At 38.0% G+C, this 22,272-nt stretch overlaps 1 protein-coding gene across 1 annotated transcript in view; it reads right to left on the bottom strand.

Moving 5' to 3' along the window:
• TENM2 (teneurin transmembrane protein 2) overlaps positions 1-22,272 on the bottom strand; it is a 592,828-nt gene that overhangs the window by 499,864 nt on the left and 70,692 nt on the right. The window contains exon 2 of the mRNA XM_062587647.1: positions 13,731-14,021. Within this exon, the coding sequence (XP_062443631.1) occupies positions 13,731-13,956 (226 nt within the window). The 5' untranslated portion in view covers positions 13,957-14,021. The remainder of the gene's footprint in view (positions 1-13,730; positions 14,022-22,272) is intronic.

Consider the following 22,272-nt stretch of genomic DNA (forward strand, 5'->3'; position numbering starts at 1 on the left):
GGGGAAAAAAAAGAAAAAACACAAATTCAAAGGCATTCAAAATGTTCTGCCATGGATCTAAAGAATCCCACAAAGAACTCCTTGAGAGAAAAAAATAACTAGAAAACATGACAGATACACTCTACCACCTGCATATCCAAAAATACCTACCTATTTCAGCAGAAATACAAAACTTCAAGCATAACAGAGTCCTTGACAGTAAGAAGCCACTTTCCACAAGTGCCCTCTCTCCTCTCATCTGCATTTCAGATTATGCCACGTGTTAATTTACAACCCAGAGTCATCAGAACTTTAAGCCAGTCCGCATAAAGATGTTTTTAAGTGGAAAGCGAGCAAGTTAAATGCTAAGGATACAAACATTGCCCTCCTGTGCAGTAGGGTCCACTTCTTACTTCAGCTGCTCAAAGTCCTAGCAGACCTCCTGTGTTCTTTTTGGTAGCTACATGGATCATATGCAGAATTAAAGCAGAACATGGGCTTCTTGGAGCTACTGTCAACAGAAAAATGCCTTTTAATAAAACGACTGCAATAGGGTAAAGTTTGTGCAGAGATTTAGCTCAACTTCCCTCTCTGTTTTGAAAGCTGAAGTGATAAAGGCCTTTTAGAGATGCAATCTCTACAGGGGAGAATTTCTCTTACCTGAGCAAACAATGAATGAGCCATTTATTTAAACATCACATACGAATGAGATGAACTCAGACTGAACGATTTGGGTTTTTTCAGGTGTAATGTGCATAGTTCTAAGTAAATTATACTCTTGGATTTATTGTATGCTTTAAACATACTAGGCACTATATATATGTGTGTGTGTGTGTGTGTGTGTGTGTGTGTGTATACACACACATACATACATATATGTATGTATAAAAAAACCAAAAAAACCTCGCATGTCTGAAATTCACTGATGTTGCCAAATAACCAAATATCTGCTTTCTTACCAAACGGTCACATAACCTCCAGAGACAGGTTTTAATCTCAATTTTGAAAAATACTACTGTAAACATGGCCAAGAACCTAATTTGTTTGTTCTGTGGTGACGCACCGCGCATGTTGGTAACAGTACCTTTTGATATGCAACTGTATTTTATCTATCGCATAACATTATCTTGAGTCTCGGGGGGGGGGGGGGGGGGATCTAATGCAAACCTCTTGCAATTTCAGCCATTTGTTTAACGTACATTTTTGATGAGAATGCAAGTACACAGGTCTTTCCCAAACCTGGGAAATACACTAACTACTGTAATTTCTCTATCATCTGGAAGATAAAACAATTCACATAAAAAAGAGAAAAGATGGAGAAAAAGAGTATTAGCTTCCCCCTCTCCAACTTAATTTTAAACAATGAGGATACAAAAATAATGATGTTGGAGTAACGAAAATATTTTTATACCCTTCAAATCCACTATGTATTAGAAAAAACGTAACTGTCAGGGAAATAAATCTGAATCTAAACTAAATGCCTGCTTTCACAAGCCAGTATTCCACAGTAGAACAGTTGAGTAAAATGAAATTTCAGATTCAGTAATTAAATCAATCCTATCAAACAATATTACAACTATTCTACAGCTGTGAAAACGGCCTCTTAATTTCATATTTCTTTAATCTACCAAGTCATTCTGTTAATTTTAAGTTCTTTCTATGCACAGATATTCAATCTGGTTCTACAGATGATCATTGTGTTTTGAAATTCCAAAGTTTGTATTTTATAAATTATCACATCATCATCACAAACTGCAAGGCAAAGGAGAGGCTACCATACCACTAGAATTTTTTGTGGACATTTCCTAAACTGATTTTTAAGATCTTGAGCAGTAAAAGAGATACTGGAAAAAAATAGATAAAGTCAACCCCATTACTTTTTTACAAACTGTAGAAATAAGTAAACATGCAGATAGACAGGAAGTCCTCACTAAAACAATACCAGAATTTTGTTAACAAAGACTGTTCTGCCGAGTGTTGTGATCACCTACAAAAAGGCCACCACATAAAATAGCCTTTATGGGATGGATGTACTTGGACCAAGGCCTAAAATTGTTACGCTGTCCAAAAAATGAGGGAAGATGATGAATTTAGAGTTTTAAGATGGAGAAGTCCGTGTGGCAGCAATGGTTTAAGGGAGTTAGAGTATATTAAAGCCAAGCTGATGTATTTGATAACCACAAAACCTGCTTATTCCAAATATACTCTCAATTACAGTCATTCTGGATTACATAAAATAAAGAAATCCATTCAGCAAAGTGCAGTATTACAGTATTCGCCTCAATTTTTATGCTGTTGAGCTCTCAAAGCCTCCCTGCATGTGAAGGAGTCTCCCCAGTTGCCCAAACGGGTAAGTACTGGTGGGATTAAAAAGCCGGTTCACAGTTTCCAGCATACCCTGCACAGGTCGCGTCATCGTTCAATGCTGCAACAGGAAAGACACTTCGTGACACCCTACGTGGGGTTTGAAGTTGGATGACCTCATGGAAGTCGATATTTTCTTTGAGGGTCACCTCAAAACCCAAACAGACCCTTATCTGCACAATATGAGGTGAAAAAGGTAAATAGTTTTGGGAAGAAGTCTTTTCCAAAAAGACCATAATCCACTGAATCAGAACGTCACCTGTGCCGCCCTGCTGCAGCAGAATAGCCAACGTGCAGCAACAACAGCTTTGTGACAGCTTGGTAATGGCAGAAACAAGCACAAGGGCTCACTTATTTATTTAAGAAGTGGAAGAGAAACGGGTAAGCACAGAGGACAGACTGTTGCAACGAGTCAGCGAGAGAGAAGCACGTAACTGAAGTACTGAAGACATCCAAAACCACAATCTGTTGTGCACACAATGATTTCAGAGAGCAAATAACACCTGATTCTTCCATGCCATGTTACGGTTGACTCTTCTGCTTCAGAATAATTCCAAATACAAGCACAGACATTTAGTCCTCCTTCACCAGTACACCACTTATTTCTAAATCCCTCAAATTTCAAGATTTAATTCACTTTAATGCATTTTCTTTTCATTAGAAAGCTGCTAAATCTGTAAGCATTATAACAAACCATTTTAACCTTATTTTAATTTTTCATTACAAAAATTATAACTCTTCATTAACTTTGGAAGACAGAGCATTACAATTGTGATATATCATCCCACATTTTATTAACAATCTACTTTAGGAATTCAGTGCTTCAATCAGATCTGGGTAATAATATCTGCAAGTTTCATTTTTGTATTTATAAGAATTTAGAAGCAAACCTAATATGAGAGTATACATTTAGTTGCTGATCCATACACAAAATTATAATCATTCTCATCCTATTTTAAGAATATAACACTGAAAAAATAAGCTGCTCCAACTTCAGCAGGCTTCTTCGAAGTGAAACCCAAACCATCAGCCATCTGACTAATATTGTCAGGAAAAGAAACAAGTATTTTGTAAGATTATTGAAGCACGAATAATGTCTAGATTGTAACTGCAGTATAGTAAACTTTTGAAACGTTGTGAGCAATTTCCATTGAAGACAGTAGTTCTCCTTCAGAATTAAGCATCATTTTAGCTTTGTTTCAAATACCATTCAGAGGTCTAGCTTAGGGACTGAGAAACTCCAATGGACAACTGGATATTGCTGTGAAACAGAAGACGACGTTGAAAGTTTTTTTTTTCTTTTTTCTCTGCTGTAACTACAGAAAATAATTTGAAATATTAATAATGCTTAATATTTCAGCTTAACTTGCCATCTTTAGAATGCATTGTAAAATATTTAACTAGTAATTCATAAAAGCTAGTATCCTCTGTAAAACCAGTTACCACAAAATGGGCCATTTTTATGCAATTTGCTCTATAACGATGCCTGCCCTCTTTTTTTTTTTTTTTGGTAAATCATCAGACTTAACACTGTCTTTTGCTTGATTAATAACACATAAAACACAGATAATCTTTAATACTTATAAAAAACTTTCTTTAGGTGATTAATGCATTTGAGAAAGCTGTATTGAACTGAGTAGTAACTGAGCATTAATTCATACAATCCCAACTTAAACATCTTTAGCAAGCACCCAGCACACAGCTTCCTGGTTTCTACATAAAAATTGATAAAATGATAAACTACCTTTTTCATAGACAACACTGAAAAAAAAGCTCTATCCTCATGGTGGATATTTCTTTAAATTTTCTTAAAAATAAGCATTCCTTTTCATTTGCAACTGGTAGAACTGCCACCAGACAGCTCTAGCTCTCTACCCGACGCCTGGAACGCCCCACGAGGTTCTGCGGAGCACGGTAACGCATTCGAAAGGCGCGCTGACAGAAGATACACAGCGACAGCAGCTACGTATGTGCAGCGCCAGCCGGATAACTGAGCTGATACGTAAAATGAACCTGACAGCTGGAAGGTCTTCGCCGTACCGGGCGCAGGGTGCCAGGCCTGGCGGAGAGTCCCTGCTCGGATAAAGGTGCCAGCTCAAGCAACAGAGCAGGGTCAACACCAGCAGCATCTTCCCAACACCAGCAGCACCTTCCCAGCAGCCCCTTCCCAACACCGCTTCCAAGCTCAAGCAGCACCTCAGAAGGTCATGAACAGAAGATCTGTGTTGGACTTCCAAAATCACACTGGACAAACTGCACGGAAGAGGCAACTGTGGCCTGATGCTAACCCTGCTATCCTCCTGTAACCTACCTCCTGTAAGTATGCTAGTACTGCAATACAGTAGGAAAACATCTGATGGTAGCAGGGCAAACTGACCCACCTACCAATCACAGAACATGATGGTAAATATACAGCTCAGGAAATACAACCACAAGCAGAAAGACAGGCAGTGCCTTTAGTATTATTTGATACAGGAATATTTTCAAGTGTCAAATTCCATTTGTAACATCCAGCTCTTGACCACAGCTCAGAAAACAGCCCTCAAAATATAAGTTCTTAACAACTAAAGTTTCCATAAGCCGGTAATTCTGCTGTCCTTTTCTCTGAACTTGCTCAAATGCATCTAAAAAAACCCCTCTTCTTTCCTTTTTCTCTGCACTAAGGAGAAACAGAGCTGTATTTTTGCATTTTCCCATATTGGCTTTCCATAACCATTTTAGCAAGGTTCTACCACATACACATACAAATATCTGAGGCCTACTCTGTATCACATGTAATAAAAAGTGTGCCTCAAAGAGGCTTTCTCTGAATAGTTTTAAAAGATATCTGTTGATTCTGAATTAAATAGGATGTAGGGATTGCCACTAGAGGATGAGTAGGAATCACAAACAGCTATAACCCAAATATTCTAAGGAAATGTAAGCAAGAAATTGCAAATAAAACTGCTTATACTCATGTAACTTGTTTGGCAACAGCAGTACACCATAAGGAAAGCTGCTACAATTCATAACAGCATCTTGTAATAAAACAGCTTTATGCATCCCTCTCAAACTGTTTAGTGCTCAAATCTCATCAGATGGCTGAGTAAGCATTACACTTTGGGACAGTAAATCTCTGTTTCCAATATGGTCTACATTCACAGATATGTACTTCAGTATTCACTGTAAGACACTTCCAGCTAAGCACTAGCATTACAGAAAAATATCTGCATGGTATTTTGCCTAGTCAGTTATGTAGACTCTGAAAAGAAATGAGGAGCCTTGATCCACCAGCAGCTCACCAGCAACACACGGCCACCAGAAAGAGCTAATTCAAATTCTGAATTTATAAACACATTAGTAGCATGAAAGGATTACTATCTTAATATATGATGTCACTAAGGAATATATGGATTGCTACAGTACATTTCTGCTTGCTTTCAAGAAACATTGAAAGATGGGAAAGGTCTTAGAGAAGAGCAACATATCTGATTTCATAATTGAAGATGATACTTCACAAACAGGTGCTTGAAGAGTATTAACTATATAGCTCATCAAAAAGAAGACTGGCTTAATTGTACCATTTAAGTACATTTACAAGGAAAAAAATACTGAGTATCATGGGTGCTTCAATAAAGTAGAAAAAGTAGACCTAACAGCTGGCAAGAGAAGCAAGTTTCCAAAATCAAGTAAGAAGTTGGCATCTAGTTTTAACACAGAAGTTGACTGCCCGCAGGAACTACCTACCAATGGAAACAACAGATTTCCTGTTTCTTGATGTTTTTAGGATTTTAAAATGTGCTTCATTCAAAGAAAGATTCTTGGACTTAATGTAGAATAATCTGATAAACATTAACGGGCCCCTGGACAGGAGGTCAACTTAGATATGTGATGGTCCTTCTGGCTTTAAGCTATTCAATTCCAGAGAAAAACAAACAAACAAAAAAATGCTTGCCTGTCATACTTGCTTATCACTTTCTTTTCTGGTTATAGAGTTACTTCCTTAGACTAACACACATGCTACTCTAAGGAAATAAGAGTGTTTGGGGATTTTTCTGCCAGTTTCCTAAATTTTTATTAAGATATAAACTGTTTGTATTTTGGTTTTGTCTCAATATTCAAAAGGTTTCTAAACAGTGCAGAATCTTTTTGAGTTATCAGGAGAACCAAACAGGAATAAAAAAACAAATATAAACAGTAATTGCCACCACGGGCCAAACAGTAGTCCGCTGATTCAAGAATTTGGTCCCCAACTGTCGTAAAGGACAGCTCAAAAGAACATTAAAAAAACACATAGAAGAAAATTATAGAACAGACAAATAACAAATAAAATTATAACAGATATAACATTAATTAATTAATTGAAATTCTAGACTACATCACTCCTAAAGACTATTTTTCTGACACACTCGGAAAGCAGGGACAGAAACGCCCAACTGAAACCCAAATCAAGCCTTAACAGCTTTCTGAGATTTTCCAGTTAGTAGAGGCATCCTAAAGACGTCTAGATCTCCTTTCATCAATTTAAGAATATTCAGAAGTAATCAGTCTCCTTTAGAAACTCTTCTTGCTGGAAAGTATGATGGTAAAGTATATGCCCTAAATAATAACTTCCGTTTAAGTGCCCATCATTCTGAAAATGAGAACCCAGAACCTGTGGAATGTTTGCAGAAAGTGCAGAAGTTACCCATTTCTGCCAGCAGGATGCATCGAGAATTTCTATCAGTATACACTATTCTCCTTTAAAGTATCCTGTTTTAAAAAAGAAAAATACAATATTCTTTACATAACAATGACATTTTAAATCCTTCAACACCCTCTATTGCAATGGCAATCTCTGAACTGCCTGGTTCTTGGGACTGAAATGCATATGCTGTAATTCAGTAGCTACACGCTGGTGTTCTCACGGAAGGGCTCACAGCGGCCAAGAGGCTCACCTAGGAGCCGGCTCAACTACAGAAACAGATACCAGAGGACGGGCTGCACTTCAGCTCAACAGCCCCACGTTATACAGGCCAAGTGCCCGATGGCTGCTTCCATCAGACCTGAGACACCAACTACGTTCACTAAACGAAGTCACAACATATGGTGAAAGATCGAAAAAGGAGAATGGATGGGGAAAGAAAGGGGAATGTAAAGACGTTCTGAGAAGGTCTGGTTTAAACTACCATTCAGAAATCACAGTTTCCTGCTCAACCGCAGTGGCACGGGGGGAAGAGCAAGAGAAAACCACAGGTATGTACCTGAAAGCACCCTAAAGATTGAGGCTCTGTTCCATGACCTTTTCCTGAAAAGCCGTTTCAGCCGTCCTCAGTATTACAGAGATATCTCCTCCCCACTTCTGCAGTCTATTGTCTCAAACCCCAAATTCAGATTCAAACTACTCACGGTTCTAAATTAATTCACACTGGTTAGCAGATCTTAGTGTTACAGCCTAAAGGCTCTAAAGCTCTAAAAGTTCATGCGAGGAGATACAGTAGATACTGAGCTGGACTTGCATTTTTCTTTCCTAAAAGCACACTTGGGAAAGGGGGCTATAAAGGTATGCTATTTTATCTATTTGTCACCTCTGTAATGCCCCGCATAGCTCTATTAACAGTATCAACGCTGTCAGTGCAAAGAGCTAGAAAACAAGCCTATATAAATTAATTTACCATGATGATAAAACATCAGTTAATCAAAAAAGACTCAGAAGAAAAGTGCTTTTATGTTTTTTTTTTTTTTTTTTTTTTTTTTAATCATGTAACAATAGGAACCATATGCTCTTTCATGATTGGGGAGGAGAAAGAGGAGGGAGTTTTTGTTCAAAATCTTTGCTTTATAAGATACACATATTAAAATATAAATCTTTATTTCCCACTAACATCTTGCCTTCTAGAGAACAGCTTTGAATACTTGGCTCACCTTAATAAATATTTTACATTAGATTGTATAACTCAGAGGTAATCATTAAAACCAAAGTAAATTTTGATTCAGCAGCAGTACAACTGACAGGTGTGTGCAGGTTACAAAAGGAAATTTGCCTCGACATCTTTGGCCCCACACAAGCTATCTGTATCTGATGCCACATGCCTGGCTTCCTCTTCAAGCTTCAGCTGCCTGCTCCTACCTCTGATTTTGCTTGGATTAGATATATATAGTTATACTGAAAAGGTGCAGATCCCAAACTAGTTAAAGACTTTCATTACAAAGAAAAACTAAAACACACACTTCCGCTATAAATAGAAGGCAAGCCAAGGTTTTCTTTAACATCCAAATTTACACAGAACATTTCATTTTTAAAAGGTCACAAGTCCTGGAAAGAAAAGTTGGAATTAAAATTACTGAAAATCAGTCAGACCTGGAAGGGAAATGCTAATTTGAGGCTAAGAGTGGAACAAGACCCATGTTACAGGACAAGAGGATCAAAATCTCATCTTGGAACTAGTAGGAATATCAGAGGAGAGACAGGAGTCCAGCTCGCCTGAGAAGTCGTAGCAGAAACCAGCCCACCTACACGAAAGCTCCTGCTGCACACGCACCGCCTGACACCAGGCGGACCGCAAATCAGACGGAGCGTAACCATTCCCATGAACTGCTCTTACTGCTGGGGGTCCTTACTATTTGCCCTGTAAATTATTTGGTGACAGACTTACCACGTGAAGAAGAACAAGAACGGAAACGTGCTTTTTTCTCTGAGATCAGACCTGCTCCAGGGTGGAACAGGTCCATCAAACTGGTTTCGCCACATGCCTTCTCTCTCATTAGTATAGGACATTTTTATCTTGCAGTTTGGCAGCTTTTTGTCCCACTGTCCCATCCCCCCAAAAGCTTTTCAGTATATATGCAGACGAGATGCACTACGAAACACTCAGGAAACGATGGTTAGTTTGGCGTAATAACACAACTTCAAGTGGAAGAAAACTGAACATATCACACTCCCCAGTGCCCCTCTCTGAGGATCCCGCTACAATAACTCTACCTTCTCTTTGATGTTAACAAACCTACTGAACAATTTTAAGAGACAAATTGATTCCAAGCATTGTCACTATCTGATACTGTTTTCTGATTTCCGTCGACTTATTTATAGTGACAAATAGGCTACAAAAGCACATGTTCTTAAATGTGCAAACAGAATTTGAGCTGATGCATGGAAAGGCTATGGCCACTGTTCCCTATTGAAATTATATCGCTGTGCAAGAGCAGGATTGCTAGGCAATCTGCAAAATGATACCATCAACTGTGGTAAAATACTGCAAAATATTTTAGAAGACTGTTGGGCCTAGTTAAGTATAACTGCGTTTTTTACACTTGTTTTTAATAATTTCAAACAAGTACTCTATTTGTTCTAATCTTTCACAGCAGAGATTTATCGCTAAACTAGATCTGACTTGCAAATGAGAAAGCAGTCAATCCAGTAGAACTACCGACTTTGAGATTTTGCACTGGCTGAAGCCTGGAGTTTGGCTCAAGCAGAAGGACAAAACCTGTGAGCTACAAACGCCAAGCGAGGAACTCCAGAACAACAAGGTCTGCAGCCACCCCAGTCTGTACCCCATTTCAACAGGTAAATATAGTGTGTTATGTTAAATATCATTTGTCATTTTTAAAATATGTACAGTATACGTGAAAAAAACGCCTTTTGAAAACAACTCCTTTGAAGAACGGTTTTCAAAAATCATGGTTCTTTTTTTCCTCCAAGGTGACTTACCTTCACCATGCTGTGTCAGCAAATGAAGTCAGAAGGAAGGATTTTTTTTTCCTTTCTTAAAAATATGATAAAAATCAAATCTGATTTGATCTCTTTGGCAGAAAAATGTAGGGCATATAAAGAAATTCACACATTACCAGAAGGTTGTAAGATATTCCAAATATTCAGAGGTGTCAGAACTATTGTCAAACTTTTGACATATCTCAGCAGAAAGTCAAAAAGTTTCTATTAATCTTAGAACACAGCATTCAGAAAAGACTCCTCATCTTTTATGACAGCTTGTAAAATCAGAATGCTGTCTTAGATCAACTGAAGGACTGAATTTTTCAAATCAACTGAATAATAAAGATATTTAGTCCAGATACCGAATTACAAATGTATTCCTACCTATATTAAGGAGAATTTTACACTAATTATTACTTCAAGTGTTCATTGGACCTGTAATTTTAGTGAAGAATCTGAAAATCTGTTGAGGATGATCAGAAAAAGTGTCTGACACAGCAATACTAGACCTAATGCTTTTAAGTCCATGCAGTGTTCGCGAATTATGTGCACTTCATTACATACACACTGAATTACTCTGAACAAAGCTATTATTGAGGTCTAAAAAAACTACAGAATCTTAGTACTTGGAAAAATAGGAGACAAACTTATGGCAGGAAAATCTTGGCACAAACAAGGCCAAACTAAGCTGCTTCATATATTGTAAGTCATATAATTGTTCACTCCTTCCTACCAAAACTTCCAAATAATGCACCAGAAGGTAGTTATCTAGGACAGAAAGGAATTTTCTTTGGTAGGCGTATTTGCCAAGGATTAGCATAAAAGCCTTATTTCAAAGCACATAACTGATGGCAAAGACTTTGGGTTATATATGCAGATCTAAACTTCCATCAGCATTCAATTTTCCTATCAAATGCTTTATGCACACCAGCTTAGGGAGGCACTTCTGTTTCAAAGATCTGCCTGTTCATAAAGAATGAGAAAGATAATAAGAACAGGACAACAAAATACTAAACCCAAACTAGAAAATCTGTTTAGATTTGAGCTCTGAGTATAGCTTTTTTTGCAACTACTTCACTATGGCGCCTTCAAAAATAAAAATTAAAGTGGTACAACTCAGTCTTGTGCTTAATAGACTTTCAAAACCAAATATTGTATGATCAAGCTACAGCTTAAAACAATGCTTTGTGCAGTCTCAGTACCCTGCTTAATTAAACATGGATATTTTTCAACAAGTCAAATGCATACAGTTTTATTAACAGAAGAGATGAAATACCGTGTAAAATATCTAAGATTGCCTTAAAAAACAACTTGAATCTTTTCCGCAATAGTAGAAGAATAAAAACTGCAGACTATGTATTTTAAGGATGTTTATTTCCTAAAGAATTTAATCCCATTAAAACACCTATTCAAATTTAGAATTAATTTGCATGTATAAATTCCTGTATGTCTGCAGCTGGAAAGTGCAAGCGTAAGAAGATGTAATGAACAGTATTCAACTACTTTAAGAATCACCCTGTTATATCCATATAAATTTAATGCAGAAAGTGAGAACATGCTCCACGTGTTAAACTAGATCTATTTTAACCAATTAAAGCAGGAAAATAGAGAGGTATCATTTAGATTACTCTACAACACCAACAAAAACAAAACAAAAAAATCCCCAAAACAAACAAAAAAACCCCTCAAAAAGCTTACTTTGATTCTACAAAATAAACTTTATTCATCTAGAGACCGTAAACGCAGACTAGCAGGAAAATCTTGGGCGCCTTGCAACGGAGTGACCGCCAGCTTGCGCTGCCCTTCGTGACGAGGGCTGGCGCGAACATGCTGTGAGAGCGGGAGGACGATGAGCACTTGTCAGATCCATAATCAAGAGAAAAAACACCCTCACAGAAATGCTGAATAATGACCGGGACACTAAAACGAGGCACTCGAGCTGAAGCATCGATCATCCAGATAGGGAAAAGATGTATTTAGGTGCCTCCTGTGCACAATGGCTGAACAAACCAAAGTGACAGGGCTTCAGCAGCTGGGCTGATCATGTCCTTGCCGTGTGACGTGTCACCTCGAGGCAAATACACATGAGCAAACAGACACCCCACCGGAGTGGAGAATGCCTCTGAAAAAGAGAACTGGGTGTCTGGCAGACAAAACACACGGCAAATGCTTTAAAACATCGGTAAATGAATGCAAGAGAAGCAAGGGACTAGGCATGGGATTAATTAGCGATGTTAATTAATAGATATGTTGGCTTAAAGGTGAAGACAGATACTGATTGCTGGCAAAGTGCTTTTGGCAGACTGTATGATATTATCAATGATACAAAGTATAAAAAATAACTTTTCATTAAACTTCTTAGGAGTTTATGGTATAAGCTCCAAGAGGAGTGGAATAAACTCCCAGAATTTCCTGACTCACATAGAACAGAGCAGCCACAATGTTAGAGGTGTGGAGTAGAAAGCAATCGTATGCCATTAACGGGCAGGTACAGGACACAGCAGAATTGCAGCAATTAAGAGTGTACTAGGTAATTTACCTTCCACCGAGATGGGCACAGACAGGCAATACATTTACGTCTCAAAACCCACCTATATCCTATTAAATCTCACTTTACATAAATCACATCTGATTTTTCAAGTGAAAGTAAGTCTAGTAATTTATGTTAAAAGCCACCACGTCTAACTGTTGACTGAGTGAGAATTTAATCAATCAATCCAGTGTCTGGATTAAACACTGTTCATTGTATGAAGCAGTGTTCACTAATGCTTTCACCATATAAATTTTTAATTTATTAGAACAAATACCAGAATGATTGTAAAAATCGTACATGGGTGTGTGTGCATGCACGTGTGTTGGTGTGCGTGAGTGCAGTACAAATGCAAAACCACAGTTAGAAAAGTATCTTCAACTAAAAACATTTAGATCATTCATTCTTTGGTTCTAACAGGTATTTAGAGCAAACTGTTTTGCAGAAGAAGCTGTAAGCCTTGCTTACAGGTTAACAGAGGCAAGTTGGTTCAAATACAAATTCTAGGAGCTCAGTGGTGCGATAACATATTATAGCCAATTATAAAAGTAATTAGATGAGCTTCTGCCTCCACTTTTTATGAGATAAAGGGCAAGCAGCAAGTGTGAGCAGTAAGCAGCACTTCAAGCAGTGACAAAATGAAGCCAGAGAAACAGCATTCCCATTCCTGCATTTCAATTACAGAACAGTAAAGAACGGGAAAGTAATTGCAAGGCATCTGATTAGTGATGACCGTGTATTTACCATATTGTGTTTTATCGTAACAGTGTTTTACACATCTCTCCAAAACAGGCACTCTATCAAAGAAAGAAAAGTTAAAACGAAACTGCCATTATTATTCTAAAACAAATTAAAAAAAAAATATTAAGTTAGCATATTTGCATGACAAGTAAGACATAAGTGTTTTTAAAATGTTTTGAAGACAGCATTCTAGTTTGTCCCATTTACTAAGAGTGAATTCTGACAGCATCAAAAACTAGAATATTTTAGCTTAAAATTAACGAGAAAGAACCTACTAATGTATCACTATATAGTAGCCAGTTTAAAATGATGATCAAATGGCATCTGCTCTCTTTATTTCAGTAAAACTCCTTTTACGACCAGAACACTGCAGCCACACACTAGCCACAGAGATTGTGCACCGGGGATTATCGTGAGAGAGAACAGTGTGGGCTTCAAGCATACCTTGCCTGGGAAATTCGTCCGACTCCCTGTGAACCAGGTCAGAAACTCGATTTCCATAGTGCATCCTGGTGTCATGATCGTAGGCTTTCAGGGTCTCGCTGGAGCTGTAGGACTTCTGCGTGGGTACGCGGCAGTCCTCGCTGTCCAGCGACGAGCTGGTGTAGCGGCACTCCTTCCCGCACCGGCCCCTCGTCAGCGAGCGGTGTCTGCGGTCCTTTACATCCATGCTTCCAGGTCGGGCAGGACACCTTCGGAAAAGCCACTCTTATACTTGGGCTTAGTCGCCGTCACCTGCAAACGCAGAAAGATAACAAAAAGTGAGCAATGTTGCCGTTACCTCTTGTTTTATTCTGTTTTCTCCGGTGAACACGAAAAACAACGCAGCACAGACTGAGGTGAAAGAAAAGACCCACACTACAGAGTCTTCTAAATTGAAATAACTGACCTGAATAGCAGAAAGCATTAAAAAAGAAAGAAAAAAAGAAAGAAAAAAAGAAAGAAAATCAAGTTCCGTATGAGAACTAGCTTTTATCTAAATTATCATCTTATTGGAGAGTTTAAAAACAATGATAAAACACAATGACTGTTATCTTTGATTGCTGAACGAGCACCGATAACAACCTGAAACTGACGGTGCAATATTTGCTCTTGTCATGCAACAGTATAAAGAGAAACAGATTCAAACGAGATCTAATTATTTCCTTTTTTCCTGCAGGAGGGCTTGCAATTAAGAATGAAGCATGCAGGAGAGCTGCATAGCGGAGTTTATTCCTGTTCATCATTAATGCATTACACCAGTATTAGTTATGCTTTATCAATACATTCCCATGCAGCAGAAACTGGTTTATGGAGGAACTAGTTTGCTCTGAACAACCTAATCCAAGGTCCTGTTTTCAACAAGAGGCCGGACCAGGTATCTCCGGAGGTCCTTCCAATGCAGCTGTTTCTATGGGTCTCTAGTTCCAGGAGTGCACTCAGGGGAATTTGCTGCTCTCGAGCACAACAGCACGTGACAGATTATGTTCTCCACATTCCCTCAAGAAGACCAGTTTACCCATCTCAGCAGTTGGAGTTCTTCAAAACAGTGTAAATATCTTCTTGCTCACTGGACCAGAAACAGAGAGATTCCCGTAGCCTACTTAATTAGCACCCCGTACTGTGGCACACATACTTTAATATATGCACCATTAGCATGCATAAACTGCAAAATGAAAGATGCTGCAGGAAGCAAAAAACATACCCTGCCACTGGGATACTACTTATTCTGAGTTGGCATTTGTGTGCATGTCTCACTGCACTGTAGGCCCAGTACCATCCTAGCTCTGAGGAACCTTGATAAATGAAATCTTCCCACACAAAACATACTCAGAACAAACAAAAAGTGGAACAAAACTGTGATGCTTTTTTACACATGCCTATGGAGCAGTCTGAGTAAACGGTTCTGGAAAATTTAGCAGTGACAGTTTAAGGCACTTTCTTTTCCACCATGCCCTGTCGGTACAGGTACCTGCTTTAAAGCCCACCCAGCAAAGTCAGCACAACGGGACTGTCTTTGCTTTCCAGCTACTCCAGTTCCCAGGCCAGTCTTTGCTCAAAGCGCCCAAGTGGCTCGGAGGTATGATCCCCTCCGCCACGAAGACACCAAACGCCAGAGGAGCGATGCTAAAAGCCCCACAAGCTGTCCCGTCCGCCACGGCTGCAGCTGCGCGCACGCGGTATGTGCAGAGGCGCTGCTGCTTTTCACTGGGAAAAGTTATGTCCCTGTGAGAGGGCAGCAGTACTTGGCCGGAGGAGCTAGCGAGCTGAGAGAAGGTCTCCTGGCTTCATTTAGACTCTGACATTCAGACTCTATTCCATATGAAGTACTGTCTATTTATCAATATCACAATTTCTATACTTTAAGTTGTCTGATCTAATCTCCATTGTTTACGGAAGAGTACTTAATTCCTTGTTACTACAGTTAAAAGGATTTACTGAGATAGGGCTTCTGAGTATTTCTGTGATACTAGCTTATTAAAACATCTTCTCAGACAGACAAGATTTATTGAAATTGTTTCCTCACCGAATGTTCTCAGAGTTTTGTGGAATTTGCCTAGAAATAAAAAATAACGGGAAGCGATAAGACGATGCTCTATTATTGATAAAGCAATGGAACTTTCTTCAGTCACCTTTCTGTGCAGCACATAATGTGCAACTGCTGCACTGCTGCTACCACAACAAATCCAGTATGTTAACAGAAGAAAATAAACATGGAAATACGATAAATATTATGTCCCAACAGCTTTACTTTGACCTTTCTTAAGGAAAGTCTACAAGAAACACACTTCATAATCACTCCCTGAATAACTTCATCTTTGTAATACTGTGCTATCAAAATTTTCCAGACCTTTACTGAACTACAAGAAACGCCTAAAAATATTATGGATAATTTGGAAAATATTTTTATTTTGTTTTTTATTCAATGAAACTTTTTTACAGTACTTCTAAATTTTTTCTCCAATTTTCTGACTGCTTGAGGATAAATCCCAAGCCTCTGAGACTAAACACCTCTACCTCAGCACAGCAAAGAACTCATATATTCCTCTCTCATCCTCAACTTTGCTGGGAGATTTCTACGGACAAAACAGTTAAGAATGAAGTAATTCCAGAACATCAAACCACACTTCTCAAGTTCAGACAACATTATCACCATATGTTATCCAAAATACATTGATGAAATGAAATCGTAACACACACTTAGAAAATTTGTTTCACTTTTTTTCCCACACTTCTTTTAAGTGAGATATCGAAAGGCTTTCAATTCAATGTGAAGTGCCTTCCCTGTTAGATAGTAAGATCTTTATGTAATATTTTACTGCAAAGGTAGAATGGGCTAGGTTGGGTTAACCAAGAACAGCAGTGAGATTCAATTTGAATTTAAAATTCCTCTTTGCCTTGCCCGTCTCAAGAGCACTCTGTGAATGGTTTATTTTGAGTAATTGACCTACATAGCAACTGACTTAATGTTTTCTCTTGTTTCAAAAGATTTAAACAAAATTGCTCATATTCACCCACTTGCACTACCAAGCAGCGCTACAACCGCTAGCAACTGACTTGAACTGGTTTTCTCATCTATCATTGCTCTAAACATCTACAAAGCACCGTAATAGCCCACCCCAAGCTTTCTGCCTTTCTGAATAAGCTACCTATGGCTTGTAAAAGGGTCGTTCAAGTTTCCAAAGGCGCGTTGTCTCAGCTGAGCTGCACCTTCCCTGGACAGGAAATTTAAAGTCATACTTTGGACATGCTGTACTGGCTGCTGATGCGCAAGTGTACGTTGCATGTACACCACATCACATGTATTTCAAAAACTTTTGACTTGCTCCATCAGAAATCCAAGGCAGGACTTCTCGTGCACATGCGCAGGAGTCATTTCCCCGGACTCGACAACAGCAAAGGTAACGAAAGCCTAAGGCTACCACCCACCCTGGAAAACCTGTAGGCCTGGTGGTAACTCTGGGGTGGTCCAAGGACACGAAATGCTTTCTGTCCTGCAGCGGTGTCAGCAAAAGAAAGCTAAAGAGAAGCGAAGGCCAACCTTTTCCCGAGGAGCTACAAGAAAGAACCTTGACCACTTCTTTTGTGTCCGCAACGTCAAACCAACAGGAGGCACGAAGGGAGGACTCGAAATGAATGTTAATGGTTGAGTGAAGCCTACGCTAAAGCTCTAAATATAAAGTTGATTCTTACACTGATCTTATTTAGTTAGGTGCTTATTTTTAACATTTCTAATGATCCCTTATACTATTAGAGCGTACGTGGCCATTAGACCTGCCACTCACAGCAGACAGAATGCAGTAATCACTTGGAAGTTCACGAGAAAACAAAGCACTTCACATTTACTTTGTGCCCCTGAATAACCCAGCACAACTAGATAAAACCACTACCATAGTGTATACTGTATTAGAATAAGCCTTAAAAAAAAAAAAAAAAAAAGTAGCACACTATGTACCAATCTATTAAAAAAAGTCTCTTAAAAGCCTGTACTTCTTTTCATCATCAACAATTGGAAATAAGCATGTGATTTAGAGATTCAAATGCTGTTTGTTATTTTATGCAAAGACTATTTTTGAAATGGGAAAATTCTTTAATTCAGCTTCCCCATAGTACAAGTTTTCAGTGAATAAATAAAAGGGTTATTTAACTGTTGTATTTTTCATTTATACTTTAATATTAGTGGAAAATATATTAGGATCTCCTCTGCTTTTTTTTAAAAAAAGCAAACAGATGAAATGCAATTTTTAATGAAATACCAGTTTGGTAAAGAACATTTTGTTACATGAAATAAAATTGATGACTGTTACATTGGTTTTGATTTTAATCCAAAAATCAAAGAATACTCGGACAGTCTGTTTGCTGTAGCAGTGTAACTTGTTTCGTATTGATAAGCCTTCCTTCTGATTCATCATATTCATTTTTCCCAGATACTGAATTTTAATTTTACTGTACTTACTCTATGTATCATGTTTAAAATTAGATGTAGTATGATATCTGAAATAGCTATTTTAGAACTGTTTTGATGAATGATTCAAGTTTCAGTAATAAAATGCGGCGTGCTTACAGGCATTCTGCATTACACTTTACTGCACAAGAAACCCACTTTTTTTTTTTTAAATAAACAAAAACTATTGGAAGCATTTCCAGATTAAGAGCATTCAAAATTGTTAACATAGCAACAAAATCAAACACTGTCCAAAAGATATACTTGTATCTTCACCTTTTTCATATATCAGACTGTCAAGATTTCTATATTCAAGGAGCTTCTTACAAATCCCAGAACTGTTTAAATCTATTAAGAAAATAACATCCCCTTAAGAAAATATCAGCCCATCAACCACCTCCATCCTGAGGAGCACAGGAACTTTGATGACATCCCAGGGGGGTTAGTCTCCTGTCCGTCATTGACTGCGGAGGACCATCTCCTTATTTTACACTGGCTTTCGAGCAGTGAGGGCTGATGCTTGGGAGCACATCCTTCTATTTGCACTGAAAAGCCTCAGGATTGCAGCCTATCAGTTGACGTTGAAGAAAAAATGGGAGTTTCTTTCTTAATGATACTTTACATCAGGCAAGAAAGCAGCCAGACACACTGAGGAATAAACCATTAAATGTTATTAAAGATGTGGCTTCCGGCTGGCAACCTCATGAGCTGAGGTTCACTATAACCTGGGACACTAATCTTACATCCGTAAAACTTCACTCCTAACTAAGCACCTGCCACTGCCCAAGGTCTGATGCAGGATGAGGAATGCACAAAGTAGCCATTCGCAATTCTCATTTCATCTCCCGGGAACTGTGTGGTATTTGGACTATTTTTTTCCCCTTTGAGAATGACATGAGAAACAACAAGCCTCACAAACAAATTTGATATAATCCAGAGTAGAAAACAAAATATTAGCCATATTAGCCTCAAGGCCTCCAACACACAAAATTAATTTAGCACATTCAATGGCCAATACAGGATATTTAAAGAATTTTCAGTTTCAAAAAGTTATTTTAAACCTATTAAAATACTACATGCAGCCTACATATTTCAGTACCCGGTCATCAAAAGAGTAAGGCAATGAACAGGCCAATTTCCTTCCTACATGTTACATGAGACACGAAAAGCAGATTGTGTTACACCGACTCAGAAAGATCAGGTTTTGCAAAAACATGTAAAAGAAAAAAAAAGAAAAGTACAGACACCTACAAATAGCAAGAAATCTAAAGTCTTTTTTTTTTTTACAGAAAGGCTTATGAAACCACTCAAACGAGGTAGAACATTACTAGTTATAAAAATGGGGATGAAATGACATTTACTTTTATCCCTAGAAATACAGAGTTAAAACAGTAAAAAGGCTGAAGGAGAGGTAAAGAAAGTGCTAGAATACAAATTCTTGTGGGTCCTGGAGTTTCTTAGACATGTGAAGTTTTCACATATTTCTCTTCCTTTTGTTTTCCAAGAAGCAACAGCTTTCCCCCATCCCCAAACCTGACCAAATACTAAAAGTAGAGAGTTACACCTGTGTAACACCTTTCCCCTCCTAACTCAAAATGATTTACAAACCTTCATTAGGCTTTATGACTGCCCTGGCAGGTTAAATACCTATCTCCTCTGTTCTGCAGAAAAAAAACAAGTCAAGCACGGAGAGGGCGAGCAACGCACCAGCTGCATGCTCGGGCTCCCGCGACTTCCATCTCTCCCTTTCCTGCTTGCAGTATAATTGTTAGCTACGTACTTAAATCACTGTATGCAGGCAGATAAAAAAAGGAGTCAAGTCATCATTGCACAATACAACAAACCAACTTCTCTATTAATATAATTACTTAAAATTAGTATAGCTGAATGAGTTCACAAAATGGATTTAAAGATCAAATGTGAACCGGTCATTTCAAAAGACGAAGTTTGCTAAAAAATAATTGCCTAAAGAACAGGATTATGCTCCTACTGCATAGAAAGAACAAACAATGCTATTATCTACTGCTAAAATGCTGTTAATGAAGAAAGGTAGAATAATTTATCATTGCATAATTAACACAATACAGTCAAGCATGCTTTAGCGATTCCGCATAATGGTTTCATATCACTAGAGAATACTTTTGAGTCAAGAAATAATTGTCTAAATAATTTCTGATTAAGTCTTTGATCAAACTGATCAACATTTATGGAAGCGAGATAGATCTAAACGCCTGTGCAATGAATGACAACTTGCTTTATTTAACTGTCCATTAATGTTCTCTTTTCTTCTTTCATATCCTAGGATGGAATACTAGCCTTAATAAAGTTAATGGGATTTTTAACCTTACTAGTAATGGAGCCAAGACTTCAAACTGGTTTATTCAACTTGTGGTGCTCCAGTTATCCCCCCTCTCTTTTGCTTTCACCAACACTCTTTTGTTCACTTTATTTTCTACTAGCATTTACCATGTTCTGCCCTCTGGTTAGAATCCTATCTCTTTGCATTTCCTCAGAAATCTGATTTATCCTCATCTTTTCAGCTGTAGATTTTGGTGCTGTCAACTTCCACAAGCCCTGCCCTTCACAGCCAGACTAATCAATCCATCAGCTGTCTCTGAGGACTCTTGGATATGGTGCTTCCATATTAGACTCAATGGTTTTGATTTTAAAGCACATCAACATGCTTGAAGTTAGAGAAAATTAACTTATGTCAAAGGAATCGTGCTTTTCTTATACTCAAGCAAGTTCAGGTATGCCAGAAAGGGTAAGACAGTTTCCTCCTAAGTCTTTTCTGCCTTCTTTTCTTCTGTTTAAATATTCTATAATTTTACAGCTGTTTTGGCATCTTCATTCCTGTTGGCAACGATAAAAGCTCAAGCACTGGGCAAAATATTGGCCAAAAGACCACCATTAGGTGCCCATTTTTCATTTCTCCTTTCTTTATTCTTAGTAGATGAATATGCTGTTAAGGGAGAACTCCAGCATCCAAGATCAAGTAAAGCTCCTGCATACATCTCAGAGGGTGCTATGATAATAAGGCCATGCTGCCTTATTAAGAAGAGATTTCTCAGTGATTTTCAGACCTCTGCAACAGTAGTCTCAAAGCTCATCAAATGGAGTAAAGTCATGCAAGCAGTTACGAGCTTAGGTATTTCACCTATCATTTCAGCTGACAACAACAGCTGCTCCTGACTCTAAATTTTCATTATTCTCTCATTTTGTCTAAGAAGCATAGCCTTTTTTTCTCTAAAGATGCCATGGAATCCCTCCTATCTTAATCTGATAGTACCAATTTTCATATCCTCATTTACAAGATACTTTAATATGCTTTCTTCCTGCAAGCAGTGTCGATCTTGGATAATATCCATTGAAGCAGCTTTTACTAGAAACCATTTATAAAGCTGCATAAGCTTGTCTCAGTAATAAAATACTACAATTAAAAAAACAAAAATTTTAATAGTAATTTGTAGCATATCAGTAAAGAGTACTACTCCCAACTACATAAGTAAATAACTAATTCAGCTAAGATGCGCAGCTCCTCTCTACCCCCACTCCCCCAAAAAAGAGGCGGCAAAGAAGAGTCCTTTTGTGCATGTAAGCCATCAACTTCATTACTTGGAGCTCTCTGTCTCTTTACACACATACACATTTTACCACATTTTACTAACTTCCTATGGAGTTCCTTTGTTTTAACGATTCAGGATAAACTAAGAGAAAGTTAAAAGCAAGAAAGAAAATGAACGTAACACAATGGAGCTTCATGTTAAAGCATAGAAAACGGAGGACGTTCTATCTCAACAGCTTCCATAAAAGCATTTTCAAAATCAGGCTTTAAATCCTAGATTGCCTCAGACAGCCAGGAAATTATGCATATTGAAACCAAAGGCCCCATAAGTTTAGATACTCAGTAGAGTAACCTTTTGACATCGACAAGCATGCTTCTCAGAGAAAATAACTATACCTCAAGTTTTATTTCATCTTTCAGTCAAGGAGAAATAATTGCTGTGTAAAAATTAATTAAACCTCACAGCAATGGATAAAATTAATACAACCATTATATGA

The sequence above is a fragment of the Rhea pennata genome, chromosome 14 (assembly GCF_028389875.1).
Source record: "Rhea pennata isolate bPtePen1 chromosome 14, bPtePen1.pri, whole genome shotgun sequence".
Lineage (NCBI taxonomy): Eukaryota > Metazoa > Chordata > Aves > Rheiformes > Rheidae > Rhea > Rhea pennata.